Below are 21,589 nucleotides of genomic sequence, written 5' to 3' on the forward strand. Positions count from 1 at the left end.
ACATATAACGGATTCCCATCACAAATCATCGTGATTCCACATTGGCTCTATAAACACAAAGCGGAGGGCACATTTTACATAGAGTTTCTTGATTGTCCAGGAGGAGGAATTTTTAAACCCACGGAGGACATTTTAATGTATGTCGCGAATTCGCGGTAAATTTTAATTTTATCGCCGCGGAAATTGCGCGTTAGTCAATGCAGAGTGGATTACAAAATGTATTAACAAGGATGCCGTTATTAATCATCCTCTCTTCCATTATTTTAGTAGCGCGCGGCGAAATAAAATGTTTATCGCGCCGCCCTATCAACCACCCCGTATAACAGATCTATTCACTCCACGGGCCGAAACCGCGTGCTACGGCTCTCGTTCTAACCACAACGGGGAATCAATCCTCACCCGTAATCGGAGCTGGGTAAACAGAAACTGTAGAGGGGGTGGGAGGCCCTGTTGCTCCGTAATCTCTCTGTTTTTCATACCGACGCGCGCGCGGTTTGTGATTCTAAGCTTCAGAGTGCAGCGTTCGTTTTCTCGCTATTATCCTTTTTTTTTGGCACAGCCTTTCTGGGATTTTCAGTCACAGGAGAGATATGAAATGCTGGCGTTTTGGTGCTTTGAAAAAATATTCCTTTGAATTTATATATTTACAGCCCCTCACCCCTTTCCCGTGCCTGCAACCGAGCGATCAACTTTTCCGAATCCGAAGTGAGCATCATTGCACAAACAATTTGGCCAAACGCAACGTATTTGAATATTTCAACGATCTGAATAGACCTCGCGGATTTGAGATTCCAATGACCACGCGTTATCACAATATACACAAAATTAGCATTTCTACTGCTATCGCAACATTTTTTTTAGTCCGCTCGGATTTCGATCGGCTATCCGCTGGAGGAACGAATTCAGTTCACTTAGACAAGGGAACAAATAATTCAAAACCGTTAAAATAAATTTAAATTACACAGTTCATCACTACTAAAAAAAGCAACGAGAAATACCAATGTATCCAATTCCAAAGATAACCGTGGAGGATTACAGATAAATTTGTATATATTATTTTAACAAATGTCTATAATTCAACCTTTCTAAAGTCAGCTGGTGGAATGCGAAATCAATAATATTTTCAATAACAATGGTTTTAAACTGCACAAGTTTTAAAATCTACAAAGTTTAGCAATCATACATTCGCTACGCACTGTGTTGATGGAAGGTATTCAGAAATTGTAACCCCTCTGCATTGCCAAAGAAATTAAAAACTATATGAAATTTTAAATCAAAGATAACGCTCAAAATTAAACTTCACAGAACTCAATATAAATTACCTGAGATCATTCAGCCAACAATTTTATTTTTCTACTGATTAGAAATCTTGGAATCAATTGCTAACCAGTATTTTTTTCATTACAAGAATGAGTTATATCGCCATATGGAACACATTTCTCACGAAAGATATCAAAGATAGAACGGATGTGGCAATCCAAAAATATTAATTATAATTTTTAGCGAATTAAAGCATTTAGAAATAAATGAAAATTAGGACTAATTTATTTTGATAAACGAAAATGAGCACGTAGACGTCGGACTCATTCCACCGATTTAACGTTAATTCATAAAATGTACTTTAAATAATGAAAGTATGTAACTAATAACTTCAGGTTTTACTTTGTGAAGCCTCTCCATATTGGAAGTAAGGAAATAAGTAAGGAACCTTACAAAGTTTTATTTCCTTACTTCCAATAATGAAAGTATGTTCATTTTACCATAAAGAATCCAGTTGAGGGATACAATTCTCTATTTATTTGAGATCGATTAGAGCACAATTGTGTGCACAATTGGAAACACTCACCGGCTATGCGTCCATATCGCTGGAACATTCTCTCGACGTCCGTCTTGCTGCATTGGAATGTGTTGAGATTGCCGACGAAGGCGCGAGAATTGACTGCCTGTGGATCCTGTGAGTTGGTTTGGTTTCCCACTTTGCTCATCTTCATCTCGGGGGATGGCCACGCCGGTCGTGCTTCCACGGAGGCCTCGGGAGGAGGCGGTTGAGAAACCTGTGAAATAAAAAACAGCCCAGGTGAGAACAACAGCTAAGCGATGAAATTCAAGTTTATCTAGGTCACACTCCGGTATTGATTGAAATCAATGCTCTCGAAATAAAAACCGTTGATGTAACTATACTTATATCTAATAAGGACGATTTATTTTTGCAGTTTCAAACAAAATTATGTCTATAAATAACAACTTAAAATAAAAACAGGATTTGAGTTTTAAGATGAGTGAATTTGGGATTTCAGATGAATGATGATCAGATGAATTTGAATGGACTTTCTAACTCCACAGAATATAATATCGTATTTTATCATTACATAATACTTCGTTTATTTAAAACATGTTTTATGCCAATTTTAACTTTAAATTTCTCCTTGACGCACTCATCTCCATGACAGCTAAGGCTGTCAAAAAAACTGAGCCTTTCAAGAAAGCCTTTCGGCCAAATAGATAAGGAATGCGTAGGTTTTTGAGTGATTATGAGAGAAGGGCATACACCTTCCCGGCAGCTGCATTTCATATTTCAAAGACTATACCATCAAACTCTATACTAAAGTGTAACACGTTCACGCGCATCACTTGGTTTACTTACACCTTTCAATCACCCATCCCAATATTCATATATTACTTATAAATATTGCTGGGGTTTCTAGCCGATTGAGAATATATATATATATATTCTTTTTTTAGGTTTAGCACCTGGCCGGCAACCAGGAGGTTCTGGGTTCGAGTCCCAGTCAGGCCGCATTTTTACCCTCTGATTTCTGGCTTTTTTCCACCTACCACAGCACCGTTGTCCTCGTCCTTTTTCTATTCCATGTTCCTATCCCTTTCTTTCCTTACCTTTGAATTTATATGTATGTTTGCGCTTATGGCGCCGTGTGAATGAATGAAGTAGTGTATCGGCCATATTGGCTTATTTCACTTGGGCTCTGCGTGCCCCGAAACGCGTGTTCCTGTCTCTTTCCCACTATCGTGTGAGTGTGTACCTTTCCTTTCATCCTTGTGTCCTCGTCCATTCCTTCCCCTGGTGAGTGGTGAGCTGCCCCAGTGCCATCTATTGGTTACTCTCGTGGGCCACAGCAAAGGGAGTTTTCTGTGTATAAACCCCCGCCGAAATCATGGTAAATCTAAGCGTCCTGGTAGCGCAACTGGTAGAGCACCTGGCCGGCAACCAGGAGGTTCTGGGTTCGAGTCCCAGTCAGGCCGCATTTTTACCCTCTGATTTCTGGCTTTTTTCCACCTACCACAGCACCGTTGTCCTCGTCCTTTTTCTATTCCATGTTCCTATCCCTTTCTTTCCTTACCTTTGAATTTATATGTATATATATATATATACTCACTCGGCTAGAAACCGGAGAAATATTTATAAGAAATATTCGCCGAGAAAAAACAAGATCATATATTCATGGATTAGTTTGTAGCAAACAGACCGGTTAGCAATTTGAACTATAAATCTGCTTTATTTTCTGAACTATAGATGAAGTTATGTTAATTAATTTCCCAATGCTATTCAAGAGTATTCCAGAAGCATATTTTACTTTGCATAAAAGACGTTCTACTAGAGAATAAATGAAATCGATAGCATAATTTGCCATCAAACAAACGCAAAACTGCAAAACGACACCAGTATTTGAAATCATGCTTTTAATTTACCATAGCTAAGTGAAAAAAGTTGTCATGATCAGAAAATTGAAACTAAAAGAGCGTTTATAGAGCGTAAATACATTTAGGCGTCAAAAAAAAAAAAAAACTAAAACAAATCACAGAATAGGAGAACGAAAATCAATAAGAATGGATAAATCTTTGATTTGGATGACCGAAACCGCAGATTCTAAGCTAATAAACCGATAGCCATGAGATTACCTTCCGATTGAGCGAATCAGCGGCATTTGTAGAGTTCGCCGGGCAATTACTGACGGTGTGATATTTCTCATCTGGGGCACCAAGCCGCATCCTAACTCCTGTCGTCGGAATGGCCTGCTTCTATAATCTATAATAAAGCGGCGCTTTGGAGTGAACTACGGACTCAATTACTCTCCCGCAATGGTTCCATTAGAAAGGAATACAAGCCATGGGTGGCGACGGTTTATGACTCTGCAATGATGTGGTTCAGCTTCCGATTATGCTCCATCCCAGCATTAATCTCTATCGAGCGACAGGAGATTCATGCAACCCTTGAACTCATTTCGCTGACTTCATTCCATTTCTCACCAGGCATTATTACCATCTCAAAAATATGGCAGTGAAATTTTCTTAATTAATATTATTTAACACCTAAAGGTATCTGAAGGATTACAGAGCAAAATTCAGGGAGAAAACCATCACAATCGTGGAAAATTACCGCAACATGCACGGCATTAATCAAACACGAGTTTCATGACGTACTCCAAAATCATAACATAACGGTGACGTGTTTTTTCAGAAACTCAACCATCCTGTCTTTGAGATTCAAGTAAAAGAAAAAGTTAATTTTTTTTTACACTCAGCAATACATCTGTTTCAGCAGATTTGTTCTGAAGCTAATGAATCCTTCGCTTAATTTAGGTTTAAAAAGTTAATTAATCATAAATTGTTGCATAAAATTTAACGCAATTTGTCAATATATAAGGTAGAGCTGCAATATATGACATTAATCTTAATTGAAACAATTCAGTAAAACAATTAAATATTTGCAATGGAAACGCAATTACCACAGAGATAGGGATAAAATTAAGTCCCTTTGTTAGTTTTTAATATACATCAGATAACATAAATTTAGAGAAAAGATTCTGTGAATAAACAGAAGTCATCTAAAAATAATTTGTACTAAAAAATTGGAATGTGTAGCGATGAAAAAAATTCCAGTTCTTTTGTTTTAAGCAAGAAACTTTCCTCAAAAGTGGAGGTAAAGACAACCTTTCTAATGATGTTTCGGAGCAAAAACTGTAACGCACGAATGCGGAAAAAGTTGAAAGAGTCTACTGAAGTCTATTCTGTAAAACGAGGCTATTCTCGGCAATCTGAAGGAATCTAACGAAGATTAATCCAAGTTTCCTTAGGGAAAAAGTGAGAACAAAGTTTGGGAGCAGTCAAAGAAGGAGGCAGAGGTGGGGTTACTGAGGAAACCACATTCAATTACCGCAGAGGGATGGAAGAAGTATTCGGAAAGGAGGGGGAAGGCGGATATCTGAAGACTATGAGCAAGACGGGGGAAGGAGAAAAAAGGGTGGGGAGTTTAAGGGCAGGGGGAAGGGTGAGCGCTGTAGAACAATGGTGAAGGAAAAATGTCAAGGTTGTCATGGGGATGAGTATGTCAAGGAGAAATGTAAAGGCAACAGGGACATAAAAATATGTCCTTGGAATAAAATGAACGAAGTATTATATTAATGATTACACGATACGTTCTGCTAAAAAATTATTTTCTGTGGAGTTGGAAAGGCCATTCTAATTTCATAATGATCATTCTTCTGAAATTCCAAAATCTTAGACTCAAACCCCATTCGTATATTAAGTTGCTATACTTAGACAGAATTTTCCGTGAAATCATGAAAATAAACCGTGTTTATTAATTTTAATTGATCAACGATATTAGAAATTTCAATTTCTAATATAAACACTGTTATCCCCCTATCTGTACAGTAATTGATTTTCCACAGCATTTCAATTAAATAGCCAGTCACCAATCATCACAATAACGAATCAAAATGTTGGAAATATCATTCTCCCGACCGAGTCTCTTCTTTTCCGATATAGATAATAACTAATTGACCACATTCTTTTCCATTTTACAAACATACTTATCAGTATTGCTACACTGGTGCTGTTGAGGATTTATTAATAAAGTGATGAGCAACTAAAACTGAGGGTGAAAGCAGGCGAGAGCGTAACTCCACTGGTCTCAGTGATGAAAGGATTACGCACATGTAGTTAGCATTGAGATCACTGTATCGATTCCGATGAGGACAGAATTTACACTACTTACGGAACGGTTGTAAGTGCTTGGCCAACCAGCCAATCATTCGGAAAATTGATTAAACTTCTCAGTGTATTATAGCCAGGCTAGGTGTGGATAGAGTCTACCTGAGACCAAGCCAAATATGTGATAATTTCACACATTGAAGGTAGGTCTGTCAGTTTCTTCATTTCTGCTGTTAACATTGTCCTCATACTCTCCTCATATCATAACATAACACTCTCCTCCTTATCGTACCGAAATCGATTTCCAATTAAAGTGCGAATGAAAAGCCATTCATCTGTCATCACAATCGCGAGCCAGAATGTAAGAACTTTCATTCCCTCGACCGTCTCTACTTTTTCAGTATGAAAAATAACTAATTGGCCGTATTAATCTCCTGTGAACCACCTATCTGTGAGCTTTTTAGTGGGAGTAAAAAAGGTTCAGAATCGCAATAGTTACCTAGGGCCCTGGCAACAACATTGTCCAAGGGCAACAGTAAAGTCCCCTGTCTATTGGAGGAAACCCCGGGGCAGGGGGATTCAAAGGACATCCCCGCCTATCAGTATCCGCCTATTGCCCTGTCAAGCCCCTCCAAATGATTCGTCCACAATTTGAAACCGAGACCCTTGTGAGCAAAGCTCAACCCACTGAGACTACTCTAGTAATACTGAGTAGCTTCACTAGTCGACCACCAAACTGCTAATTATAAGAGATATAAACAGAGGGTAAACTGTTGTCAGGATTCCAAAGGCTTGATTTTTCCATAATTTTGGCCACTCTAGAAAAATTTAACCCGGTGGGAATCCCGAGAAGTTTCCCCACATCATTCGCCAGGAAAGAATCAAATCATATGTCAGATATAGACAGTCCTTTATTCCCCAGCGTAACAGAGATTCAATGCTAACAATTATAAAAACATTGCAAACGCGGATTATTACTGGAAAAAAATATTCTTCTTATTCTTCTAGTAGGTCTCCCGTCATTTCCTCCACCCACGGGGAAACGGGAGAGGAGCAAGCGAGGCCGGATGAAGCTTGCAGATCACGTGGGCTGATAAGTTTCCACCTCCCACTCCCAGCGTCGCTTCCCGCACTAAAAACCTCACCATATTCCCCCACCACCTCATCTATAACTCCGGGTCCCATCCATTACACACTCCACTTCAGCATCACACACACACACGTATATACATCACACACAGCCTTTTCACCGAGAACAACCCCCCTCCAATTCCGCCAGTGAGATCACGGCAACCCCCACGTATCCCACGAGAGCTAAATCTTACCGCACCACCAAACCTCCCACTCTCCAAAAAGCCCAACTCTCTCATCATCCGTCTCCATCCCTTTCGCCTGTGATCCCGGCAACACAGCAAGCCCACTTCACGGCGTATCCGTGCAACCCAAACCACCGCAGCCCCACGGCATACGCCCAACAGATCTCCACTGGCGCCGTTCTACTAGCGTTTACACCCTTCCCTACTCATATCCTTCTCCACTCCTCACTTATAACATTTCCCGAGGGCATCCTCCTACTCCTCCTCCTCCCTAACTCCACACAAGTTTCACCTATTGCTCTGCCCTCTTAACCCCCAACCCTCATCAATCCCAGCTAAAGGTGGGAATTACGGTTCATTTTCATGACTCGGTTCATGGGATTTCGGTCATAGCGATGATTCAGCTCATCTAGCCGACCTGAGCGAACGAAATGAATTATTTCATTTTTATTTAATCCGATAAATTTGATCCTTTTTCCCCTCGAGTCCCAGTAGGCGAATGAATTTCGTTTAGATTTTCCCGCTGATATGGTTGGTAGCAGCAAGTTAAAGCATAACTCTAGTATATCCTTCTTGAATAGCGATGTAAATTTTATTACTGTTTGATAGTGGCCGGATAATCAGGGAATATCAATTACTTACTGAAAAAATATTGTGACCAAATTACACGCGTGTTTTGAGCCACAGATTGCAACTTCCTACCAGTAAATCAACACAATTTTGAAGGATGTTGAAAAGACTCTTTGAGGGAATCACTTTGGTGTGGTTGCTATATTATTGGCTTCCCAGGCAGTGGGTCCGGGTTGAAATCCCGGCGGTGATAGAGATTCTTCAGAGACTTTCCGATCCCTGCGTGGGTTCTTAGTGTAAGACACTTAGTCCGGCAGGTGGTCCGTAAGACCGTGGTCCGCTTGACGCCTTTCGGGAAGAGTAGAGGCCCAAAGCCGGATTTATCTCGAATTTTTCTTCTCTCTCCTTCCCCACGACCTAAGTCTTCGGTCGCCTCCTATAAATATCATTCCATGACTATTTTTAAAATTAAAATCCCTAAATGAACGCTCGAATATTCCACACATTTACCCACATTTCGTTTAATCAATAAAATATAGATGCGTTCTCAGTTGTAGAAGTCTATTTGTAAACCGTACATTTTTTTATTATTAAAATTGAAATCTACGACTCAATTCTTCAATTCAACTTTTTAAATAAATCGTTCATTTGGAAAGATTTCATTTACGGAAAAAAAGGATTTGATCCCCTCCCCTGAGCCTAACGCCATCATCACGCAACCCTCTTTATTCTCGTCGTGTCGTCGTCCCCTCCCTTCTTTTGTCATCGGCGCTCATTCCAATTTTTCACGCGGTCCCGAATTATGGTGGTCCCGCGACACAAGAGTTAGGGCAAGCAGACGGATAAACGGCCAGCAGGAACGGAGATGAACCGCTAGAGAAATCCAACAAATTCATCTTCCGATGCAATTACATGGTCTGATTTTTTTGCTTCGTTTCATCTGCTAACACAAGGGGAACCACAGGCGTGTATACGGATGGAGCAACGGTTTATAATGACTAGTAGGGTTCACTCACAGAGTTATGCAAGTATTAAAATAGCGCAATCATTGCAAAACAGGGTAGGGATCAGTAAAATAGGAAGTAATCGGAACTGTAAACTACGACAAGAACAATATGAAAAGGGATTTTTAGGCATTTGCTTTTAATAAGAAAAGTAACGAAGTAATGTCTATCTTGATAGGACACACATAAAAACATACGCTGGAATAGTAAATACTTCCTATTACCAGATATAGCTAAGGGAATAATTTTCAAATTCACAATTAATATCTTAGGTAGCATGTGTTCAATTTATGTATCGGCGTCATTATACCACGGGATCAATTCGCAATCATCCATTACTTAAATTATAACTTCGTTAAAATTAGCGGCGAAGAAATAATTATTACCCAATCATTGCTGTGCCTCTACAAAAGTCACGGATTTTCCACCACTCATCTCCCAACAAGTCTCCCTCATCAAATAATTGAATTTTTCAGGCAACCATATCGCCTTGATCCTTCATTCCCCTCTCATCGCCCGTTAATGATGTATGTTGATCCCTGTCTCCTCTTAATCGCCACCCCGTCCGTTTTCCTACCCCAGCACATTCGTCTCAGAACTCCTCTTTCACGACTTGGGCAAAGAATATTCTCCGGATTAGAGTTCCATGGAGCCTGACAGAGCATAATTCAATTGCGAATCAATGGTGACTCCTGAGAACGTATTAATGCATACATCCGAAATTTTCCGTGTCATGCCTGCCCCTTTAATGACTCCAACAAGTGTGTCTCCCTCAAAGTCATTTGATCCAGTCGAGGGGGTCTGGAGGAGTTAAAACTTTGTTTTCGATTCCACTTACCCATCAATCCCTCAAGCTTCGGAAACAATTGCCTAAACTCAATTTCGAAGATGAAACCTTGATAAAGCGCATGGAGTGAAACAGCGATCCTCGTCTCCAACTGGAAAGCTAACTCGATGGAATGGTTTCTAGAGGATACCTCCGGAACAATGGATTCCCTTAGAAAGAGTACTTTAACTGACGAAGTTTTGGAAACTTTAGCTATCAGCAATGCCAGAATAATACAGCTGCTCTATGATTGTGCGCTTTGCCTACTAGAGTGGGGAAATAATTCATATTTTCAAAGAAAATTCTCACTGGGATCCAATGACGGCCCCATAGTATCATATTAAATGTATATTTCAGGAAATATACGAAGAAAGCATTAAAAAATTGCGGTCCTTATTAATCACAGCCATATGGCTACGCTTAGACAGTGATAAGATTCCCTTCATTGTCTTAATGGTAACAGCTACACCTGGAGGCTTTATTACAAAAATACACTCAAACATTTTCGAAAATAAACAGTTATTTATACAAAATTTCTTAAAATTTTTATTCAAAATAACCGAATATGCAGAAAGTCGCGTTGCATACCTGAAACGGTCCTCTCTGCGTTACATATGATTGGGTAATTTCACACTTGAGAGAAACTAAAATGAGAGAGATAAACTGACAAAAATGTTTACATGTAAAATAAGGTAAGTTCAATTTTAAACGTACAAAAAATAATCCCAAGGGTAAGCTAAAATTCTGATTGCAACATGATTTTTCAAATTAGCGGTTGATTCCCTTGACTTCTCACTCAATTTACATATGAATGGTAGGTAAATGTAGACTTGAAATGCCAATAAAAAAATTAGTAACCAAAATATTCCTATGCCAAGAAAGATTATATTTTTAGTTATGAAACATGCTATTAAATGAAATATATCCTGATAGAAAATTTAATTTTAAGCGTGAAAAACAAATGAAATCACTTCAACGGGTTTTGATGCAGACATATATTTGAGAAAACTTTCAAAACACATTATCGTGATTAGCATATGGATGTGAACTGAATTTTAGCCAATATTAATAACCAGTTTAACACACTTCAGCTCGCGGCTAAATACCGGCACGAGGAAAAATAATCAGGCGAAGAGTGCGGAGCAGTGGGAGAATACCAAGAAAAATAAATACGAAGGTTGGAAGACAAAGATCGGAAGATAATGACGACGCACGACCAAAGTTAAATGAGAGATAAGAGTAACACGGAAGGACCAAGTAAGGACTAAAAGAAAGGAGGGGAGGGAAGAGAAGATGGCTTAAAATGGGAAATTCTAGGCCATACATAAAGCCCTCTTCACGACATCTTTATTGGGTGCAACTTGATAAATTCCTACTCGGACCGATACCTGAATGATTCCACCAATCATTGCTCAGAGCGCGTATCAAACGTGTAATCATTTTCATCTGTCTTTGGTCAATGCGTAAAGTCTATAAATATCTTAAAAACCATGAATTCTAGAAATTTCTACACCCAATGGTTCATGTGATACTCGATAGACATAACCAACTTTCCTGCTGTTTGTTAATTTTTAGACATTTCCTTACTTAATGCTTTCGTTAAGTAACGTTATGCAATTAAAAGTCATTGTGAACCCTTTTCATGTTTTTATCTTTATATATACGCTAAAAGAACAATGATTAGGCCTCGATCACAGCAACTGAACTCAAATTAGCGTAGCAATCAAATTGGAAATTCGAGGAGACCCTCTCACTCATTCCAAACAACTCAAATCCAATTTCTTACGGCGATTTTAACGGTGTTCACAGTGCACATATTTGACCCTAGCGTTTCATCAAGGGCATGAACTTAAAGGAAGCCACCAACCAAAGGTGCACCCCATTCTAACGCTAACGCCGCGCCTGGCGGTAAAGCGGTAAATGTTTCAATAATATTGTATTATATTTCAAGCCTGCCGCATGAACGTCAGTGAAATTCACATTAATTGTATTGGGAAAAAATCCCCTATCGAACCACCGGGAATCGAACCACAGGGATTGGTTTACTGGGCCTTTGTGCAGACCAATACGCCATCCAAGTTCCTTTATTCCCATGGCAATATTTCAAATGTCTGTCGACCGTCATATGAACAATCGAAAGTTGTCTCAAATCGATATCATGATAGATGCGCGGTCTGAACAGTGATTGGTGGTTTTTCACTGGGTGATGCGGAGTCAAGTTACGACAAATTTTTTGGAAGGCGACAACAACTTAAAGGAGACAACAACTTTGAGGGGCGATTTCATGAGACAAGGCGTTGGGAGGTGGTGTCGACATGCTGTCTGAAGAGAGACCTTCGAAGGTAATTAGCTGCTCGCGGTGAATGATTGAGCATGAAAGGATACCGGAAAAAGAACGAGAGAAGAGGAGGAGAAGAGTGGGAGGGAGAAACAGCCTGGAATTGGAAAACATGCCCCGAGGCGGAAAACAAAGGATTGGCGAGAGAAATTCGCAGAGACAGAAGCGACAGTCGACAAAGGCGATCCCGCGCGGACACCGCATCCCTGTCACGCGGCCATCATTCACACGGAATTCATAATTGGCGCAGAAATGCAATTGTGAAATAAAAATGAGACGGCCAACGTTTCATGGCCTTCCGTGCCAAATGCCGGGGCTTCGAAATATTTCCGACGCCATTGGCGGATTCTTGCCCGTAATTATCATCCTCCCTGCCTTCTCTCCATCTCCGCTTCGATTTGTGATTTATCGCACCACATATGATTCATGTACACGTCACGAAAATTACGAGGTGCTGACGAAATGAATTGATGATGGTATCAAAGCAGGGATTGAACATAATCATTGAATCATACAATAACGATCAAGAGTGACGTAACTATTCGATTAGAAGTGAGGAAAAGAGATTAGTTTGACTTATTGAATAAGCACCAAAAATGGTCGATAATTTTAATGCTATCATCATTTACATGAAATTCTTAAATATTTTAGGACATACTCGGATTAAAGACCAATAAGTTTAATAAATACAGAAAATTTTAAGCATTCCTCATAACATAATTACCGAGGAAAAATATTTCAAATCTAAAAGGATATCGCAGAATTCCAGCTGATCAATGCGAACGGTGTTTCGTAACATTTTGGCAGGATTTATTTGTCTATGAAAATACAGCCGAAAGCTTTATCTATATTCCCCTATTTTCTGTGAAAAGCAAACTAATCCAATGATAACTAAGACACCCTCATTACTTCATAACAGATTCAACTATATTTATGCATACACAAGCATAATGAATTTTTTTAGAAGATTTTTTTCCAAATATATTTAAGTGTACTACTAAATTAAGAAAATAACAAACTGATACTTCTATATCTTACGATTTCCTACGGCGTTTAGGCACAGTATAAGAAAACAAGCAGTTAAAGTTTCGATGGAAATATAAAAAGGGCTTATGAATAGCAACCATGACCTCATAAATAATATGAACAAAAATACGCCTAACAGCTACCTAAAATAAAATATAGAAACAGCAGATCAGGATATGTTTCAGAACGACATATGTGTGGCACACACTGGTACCACTATGTAATACAGTCTTAGAAAATTAAGGGACCGCGCGCGAGAATGAAGCAAAAGAGACCTCGCAAACAAGACGGTACAATGAAAAATTTATTCCTGTTAAAATATTAGTGAAAAATACGGGATAATTAGCTAAACATGCGAAAAAAATATTCGTGATTACGTACAGTGATGTATTTTTCTTTCTCTAAAACACCAATATGAAGAATTTTATGATTTAACGCGGCGTGAGAGGTTGACGTTCAGAGGAAAGAAGAAAGGCGTTGCGCAAAAGACTAAAAAGGATCCTTCTTCAAAAGGACTCTCGAGAAATTCGAGAACTGCGTGTAGAACGTCACCCGTCACCGAACAAAGCCGGCAGAGATGGTGTTTTGAGAAGGTATAACGCTCTAGGTATGCCAAGTGGAAGCAGAATGAGAATCGCAAGAGCTTAGGAATGGGCAGAGGAAAAGAAGGTGTAATGAGGACTCGGGCCAAGGCTAAACCTGATCTTTAAGAAACCATCTCAGCGCAGTTTCGCATTTCTCAAAAGGATTTTTCCCGTATCAGCACTCTCCGATTCCCTTCATCCGGTTTTTCTCGGCATACATCGCCCAATGCCCCCAAGCTCTAATAAAGTTCCATTTTTTCCTCAGTACTCGCAAACCCGCCTTAATATTATGAAATTTACCCACTTTAACTCGAAATCCATGTTTATCGTCAACATTTATTCCAATTAATTTCAAACTGCGGTAGGCTGTCTACAGTTAAAAATTTAGGCGGACTTGTAGACGCAATGTCAATGGCAATAATTATTACAGCCGTTGGTCACTCTTAGGAACTCCAATTGGCCTAAGTACTTACTTATTGTAACTATTTCTTCTCATGTTAGCTATATTTATCGGAAAACATTTCTGATTATCTGTCCAATTCAGAGGGAGGACCATTCCTGCAAGCCTCTTTCAACACATTATCTTATCGCTCAATCCTTTTTCCACTAATCAGTTTTATGAGCGAGCAACAGTTACAATTCATCATAAATTTTCAATACGAAACGTACTTTTTTCAATTTTCTTTTTCCGGTCTCGTCCATGACTCTCTTTGCTGTGCCAAACTCACACCTGCAGGGTCAAATCAAATTATCGCAATATCATTCATGTTATTTATTATTCCAGTCTCTATTGGTTGCGCGTAAACGAGAATATTTTCTTTCGTATCTCATAATTGCTACCAGAGCGTGAATACTAAAGTCACACTAAAATACTAACACGATTCCCATAAAGTTTTTGTGAAAAATATTACTTTTGGGATAAGCGAATTTAATCAGGCACTAGATGAAAGCCATGTTATACTACCGAGTTTACATGGGCGTAAAATACTGAATTGCAACACAATTTTTTGACCCAGATATTTCTTTTTCAGGCCATTAACCAATGACTTATCATATATAACCTTCAGTCGGGCGCAATGGATCTGACAGGCACAGCTTGACTTTTTTTTCATTTCTTCGCGACACTAGGTGGCAAAAGGCCCTTGAAACATAGAGTAGCTTTTTGTTTTAAAACACATTCTATGCAGCCTTTCATTTTTCGCATTTATGCCGACAGATCAGTTGCAGATTATTCACCATAATTAAGAAAAATAATGTCACAACAAAGCAAAATAAAAGAATTATTAGACAAATATGATAGTAAAATAAAAAAACACTCATGCTATAGAATTCAGATACTAAAATACATTATATATAATAATTCCTAATAGCCTAAAGAGCACGTTTAATCGCACCTTGCTGGATCGGTCCAGGGCCGTATGACGGCATGTAAAGGGATCTTTGCATAGCACAAAAAGCATCGTGTAAGTCTTCGACCACACATTAAATAGTGCTTTAAACTTTAAAGGTGTACCACTGAGTTATGCTAAGAATAAATAATGTTTTTCCACATCTGTGTCTGTCAGACGCATTGCGCCTGAACTCAGCAATTCCAATTTTGCGCCAGACAAAAGGTTAATCGCGTACTATAAAGTAATATTGTTATCAAAACTAAGAATAATCGAATAATTTTTAATAAATTGAAAAATATTTCCACCATTTAATATAATTACTAGATGGTAATAGGCCCGACGCTTATGTATTTCTCTATTGTCACTATAAGGATCGTAAGTTGAAAAAATATTAAATTAAATTTACCATGGTAAATACTTTCATTAATTTTCTTAAAATATTTCAAGCGAGAGAAACAGCATCGGCTTGAAGGATTCGTACACACGAAATAATTTTAAGAGTAGGAAGTACACTTAGTCTCTGATGTAAAAAATAACTTTTTTCAATCTGTATGTGAAGTATATTTAAAAAACAATTTTTCCTGGGAAATTATATGCATTTACTACACGGGGTAAAGACTGGTTCTAATTATAATGAGGTTTAAATTTAGTCTAATTCCGCCTCATACGCATCAAAGGTAATTTTAGCCAGCTCTAGAGTTCATTAACTTTCCATTGCAAGAATCCTCCCAAAACCCTTGGTCATTCATAAGTCTTCGTTCAGCTAGGGATTTGCGGAAGAACTCGTTGTATTACGTTAACTATTCAGAGGGAAAATGCGTGCGCTGTAAATCATTTCCAACGATTTTGTGAGAGCCAACTCTCGTGCATGCCTCATTGTTCAAATCATCAGCCATGGAAATCGAATTCCAGATTAGCCTAGTCATAAAATTCTAAATAATAGGCCCATAGGTCAAATCGTGCATTCCTCTGTTATCGCAGTACTGGAGGAAAAACAGAGTAACTGGAAATGGGAAAAGATAGAATTGGAAGTTTCCCAGCGGAGGGGAAAGAATTGAAGGAGATATAGAAATGTATGCGACAGCCGTTGACAGTTTTATTTGGCATATTAAAATATTTTTCTTCCTCTTGACCTCTATTTTTAGCGTTGATTCTTTGTGCTGGATCATAGGCCTTGAAGAATTTAAATGCAAATTTTTGCCAAAGTTTCGGTATATTTATACACCTTCATCATGGCTATGAATGAATATGAATATAGTAAGTACGATACATAAGGTCATTAAAGGTTAATTAATAAAAATATGATTGTTAACTATGAACTTTGTCAGCTTAATTACCATCGATAAACAAATCCAATTAATAGCTTATAACGTAAGTCAAAATTATAGAATCTTTTTTTAAATAAGTTTACAATTTTTCTTTCAATGATTGTTATTTTTTTAAATTGTAAGAACTATATATGCCATTGTCTATCAAATTTATTCACTCATTATCATTCATACCCCCAATGAATGTGCTCAAATATACCGAAAAGTTGGCAAAAATTTGCATCTAAATTCTTCAAGACCTAAACTCCAAGACATTGAATCAATTTTATTTGACTAGAAACTGACCACTCGGGAGGAAGCCTCATTCAAAATATTTGCACGGATTTGAAAAACCGTAAATGCAATTCACCATAAAATTAAATTATTTTCGGGGAAAATCATATTTTATAATTTTGAGCTTCACTTGAATTCATGATCACTAAATTTCAAGATATCAAGAAGCACTTAATTTCAATTAAAGATTCAACCAAAGAACACCAGGATACCCTTGATGCTTCTATCCTAAGTGAGCAATCCTTGTAATTCTTGCACGGCACTGATTAAGGTAACAGGCTTTGGAAATGGGCCGGACGAATATGCAACTAATAAAAGTACGAAATCAAATTGAGGCATTCACAACCGAAGCATTTCAACCGATGAGAGCTGCGGGTTCATCCTTCCAAGTCTGAAAAATAAGGCAGACATAAAAAAATAATGATTTTTTTCATTTTCGAACGGATTAATTTATTGATTACATAAAGTTAACTAAAGAAACCAAACATGACATAAGCTATCACTATCCATTCTTCAATGTTCGTAAATATAATCATAATTCAATAATAAAATAATAGACTGTGTATTTCTCCGATATCGCAGGAATGGAAGCAGAACTGAGTAACTGGCTGTGGGAAAAGAAAGGATTTGCATTGACCCTTTTACCGTGGGTTCCTCACACGTCCAACAAACCAAACACTTTGGTACTATTAAATTTCCTCGTTCAACCGAGCGTGAAAAATAAAGTGCAATATCCAGTTCAATGACCAACGCAAGTAGTTATTTCAAAGAACCAATTACGAAATAATGGCTCCCAAAGAAAACAAAAACATTGAACAAATGCGTTCGAAGTTACCATTATTATTACTATCATCATTATCATATTTCAAAAATCGTAAGACTGGTTTCAGGTTTGACGCATCTAGCTTTATTCCACTTTCCTGTCCGCCAGCCTTTTCGTAGTGACCCTCCCTTGCCCTTCATTTCTTTCCACCTGTCCTACAATTTTCTTCATCATGCCTCATAATGTGGCCAACTAAGTTCTTCCATCTTCTCCATTATGTTTTTAGAAGAACTCTCTTTCCTCCCACACTTTTTAGCACTCTCTCATTGCTCATAGCCGGTCGACCCATTTTATCTTCATCATTCTTCGGTAGCACCACATTACGATTGCTTTCACTCTTGACTCCTCTGCTGCTGTCAACTTCCAAGCCTCGCTCGCATAGAGGAATATCCTCCATTTGTAGAATCTGATGAATTGTTTCCTTACTTCTATTCTTGTATTCCCCGATGTCCTTAATTCTATGCTTGTACACTACGCCGTATGAATGTTCTTACAGCGGATAATACAAGAATACAAGTATATAATTATGAGGATTCTCACAATGCTTACTACACCGTGCCTGAGTGGATAGTTAACATTACGCTCAAATGCTCACTAAGCACATTTTCCATATGTATATTTCATTGCTTCTTGAAAAAGAATCACTGAATATTCTGATTTACGTGTTTACAGCTTTTTCATTGAAAATACCTTTGCGGGATTGACACGCGGAAAGGAAGGAAAAGGAGCAATATCTAGCCACTCTTCTTTTGAGATCTTGATTTAAATTCTGAGAGAAAAAAATGTCCCTCGTGAATAAATTGCGTTAAGATCGGTGATAGAGGAGTTTTCTGCAAAATAAAAAATCGTCAAGGAAGAAAATTGATGAATGCCTGATTCACTTAAATCCGTCAATTCTTCCATCAAAGCAGCACCTTTATCCGTATGGATTGATGGCTCTTTCGCCAAATTGAAGGAAAATAGAAAATTCCAAGCATTTTGTGAAGACTAAAGCCACCTCATTCATCAAAATTATTAATCAATTCTGGTTGGAAATTCCAAAACAAGATTAAATAACATTCTCCTCAATAGATTTATAAATCGGCTAACACTATGGTATAATACACAGAATGAGAACGTAAGCAGCCTAAGTCTCGAGATCCTAAGTGTAAAAAAGCAACATTTTGCACTAGGGAAAGCCTAAAGACGACTTCACATGAAATATTGGACGGGTTCGATGCAGTGAGGGTGTAATGAGATCAATTCATACGCATTATTCCTTGGATTTTCATGATACACAAACGTAAGGGTAATCAACTCTATAATACCGCCAAAACAATATGCACTGGGTTAAAAAACCTGCAATGCAATTCACCAGAGAATTAAAATATTTTCGGGGGAAATAGTATTTTAGCATTTTGAGCTCCATTTGAATTCACGAACACTAAATTTCAAGATATCAAGAAACACTTAATTTCAATTAAAGATTCAACCAAAGTCATCAGAATACCCTTGATGCTTCAATGCTGAGTGAGCAATTCTTTTAAGTTTATGCCGGAGATAAAACACAGTAAACTAAGTTGGCTGCGACAGCAGAAATCATAGCCAGAACAAAAGCTTACAAGCAATGTCTTCACCTGAAAGCACTAGCAGAGCTTAGTTCTTTACATCTAATTTTACTTCTCCACATTTTTGAATAGGTTGTAATTCCCGAATCGTACTTAAAGAACAAAAAGCAGACAGGAACGTTTTAAAACCGTTAAACGTCCAACCACTGATTCGAATTTTTCCCCTCTTTACGTGCCAAGCCTGCCGACCCCTTACACTCCTTTTTACGACCCATTATACATGTATCCGTCGTCTCCTTTCCTCCTGGCTTCCAATTCCTTCCTCCTGTCCTTTCCTTCTCTACTCCTCCTCGCACACTTGCCCCTTTTCCTCTTGCCGCTTCCAAACCGACACCTCCCTTGCGACGGCAGCTTTCTTGCGTCTGCCATTCCAAAGGGAAATGAATGCGGGAATTAAACTCGCATTCCTGCCCAGGCTAATTCGAAAAGTTCGGGCTCGTAGAGGAGGAGGAGAAGAAAGGGGTTTTACCGTGGGAGGTGGACGGAGAGGAGAATGTGGATCCCGAGCGGGAGGAAGAGGGAGGAGGCTGTGAGGACAGGGGAGGAGGAATGGGGAAGGGGTCTCTCGGCGTTGCGTGGGAGAGTTGGGAAGGACTGGCGTTGGAGGGCTCACTGGAGCGGCAGGGCGGATGGTGAAGCGAACTCCGCGTGACGCCGTCAGTGCGATGGGAGGAGACGTTGAGTGTTTGGCTGCGAAAAGCCATGATCCGTAACGTATGCAATCTTTCATGCGATTTCTCCACGGAAAATATACAAATACACGGCGGAATTAAGCACGAAATATTAATTGAATGAATTCTTCACGGGTGTCCACCCGAGTTAGTGGCTGCATGTTGTTTCGTTGGGCATCTTTCTCAGGCCTGATGAAAGTCATCATCCCTGTTGCTGTTGGGACATTCTTCCAACGAAACGACGGCCTACGACAGCTAACCCGGTTGGAAACCCGAGATGAATTCATTTAAACCATTCACCATGAAATACCAGATTCTTCATCACGAAGATTTAGTGTGGTTTATTTCAAACTAGTCGCGTGAACGGGGGTCAAATTCACATTAATTGTCATGAGAAAAAAAAAACCCTCGGCAATTCGAACCACGGACTTTTGGCTTTCTCGGCAATTGCGCAGACCACTACGCTATCCAGGTTCGAAGTCCTGTGGAAATTTTACCGACGTTCAACGTGCTACGTGTTAGGCCCTAAGGGTCCAGCAAGGATGGCAACGAGAGGGAATAAGGGCTTCTAAGAAACTACTACCAAAAGGAAAACCCCATTCCATCGCTAAAAAAACGGAAAGCCAAAGGTTTGTGGTTCAATTCCCGGTCCGTGGGAATTATTTTCAACCCAAATTAATGGGAACCAAATGTAAAGCCATTCAGAGATTCAAACCGTGCGTAGGTTGGTTTGGATAGGTTAGGGTTGGGCTCACCCCTAATTTCGCAACGTGGATGTGTTTCATACATTCAGTGTAGGAGAGCCACTTATTTTTTCTAGGCCACGCCGCATTTTCAGGATTTTTTCTTTGAAATGTACGAAGACTTCGATAGTGGTTTAAAGCCGCGATCTTTCCCTCAGCAGGCAAACGCTCACTGAGCCACCACGCATTAGGATAGTAATTAATTGAGGTAAAAAGGGAAAAGGAAATAGAACTTCAGAGAACTGAATGGACTAGCTTGGGAAAGGCGAAATAAAGGAATGAATTATACCTTTAAAACTGTTATAATACTAAAAAATTGGTAACAATTTAAACAAAACAAATATATTCCAATCTGAGGCAGATAAATGAAAGCCTCGGAGAGCACACCATTACCCAAAAAACAATACATTTTCATAGATATCACAATGAAATATTTGATAATATATTAATTGCATGCAAATTAAGATGAGTATTTTCCACACATATTTTCAATTTTTTTATGTGCGAAGGAGACGCAAGTAAGATACAGTGACGTCAGTGGATTATGACGCAGCGGCGTCGGAAGGAGGACGAAAAACATCAACGGCTGTGTGGACGTCAGGTGTGATTTTTATTATTTGCTAAATTAATCTAACGATTAAGGTAGGTTTTCACGGAGTATTTATGAAGAGTTCTGTCATTATCCCCTTCCTTCATGTACTTCCCTGGTCAATTAACAATAACGCCTCCTCCTTTTCTTTCTCTATAAAAATCCTACTCTCTTGCTTCCTCTCCCTCGTTACCTAACATTCTGCAAAATAATACTGTTTTAAACATCCCCTCAACGCTCAATACTCGCTCCATGCAAATATTCTGTCTCCTCCATATCTCATCTAGAAGCTGCCTTTGCTCACCCACCATGTCAAACACTTCGTCGTTCTTCTCCTCTTCTCCGTCTACTTCAACTTCTCCATACCCACATCTCTTGAATGCCTGATGAAACGTAAAAGAGAGTGAACCGCTGATCGGCATTCGGCTGGAATTTATAGAAATATTGAGCAGAGTCTTATCAGATTATCAGATACGATAGAAACGGCATCATCAGATCCGATAGAAACGACAAGGAAGGAAATTGTCGAACGGATACATAATGGTTAG

At 38.9% G+C, this 21,589-nt stretch overlaps 1 protein-coding gene across 2 annotated transcripts in view; it reads right to left on the reverse strand.

Annotated features, from left to right (window-relative positions):
- Positions 1-21,589, reverse strand: part of LOC124158652 — a 911,695-nt gene that overhangs the window by 416,671 nt on the left and 473,435 nt on the right. For both annotated transcript variants that reach the window (XM_046533860.1, XM_046533859.1), the window contains exon 2: positions 1,847-2,054. In XM_046533860.1, coding sequence (XP_046389816.1) covers positions 1,847-1,991 — 145 coding nt within the window. In that variant the 5' untranslated portion in view covers positions 1,992-2,054. The remainder of the gene's footprint in view (positions 1-1,846; positions 2,055-21,589) is intronic.

This window comes from Ischnura elegans, chromosome 5, assembly GCF_921293095.1.
Source record: "Ischnura elegans chromosome 5, ioIscEleg1.1, whole genome shotgun sequence".
Taxonomy (NCBI): domain Eukaryota; kingdom Metazoa; phylum Arthropoda; class Insecta; order Odonata; family Coenagrionidae; genus Ischnura; species Ischnura elegans.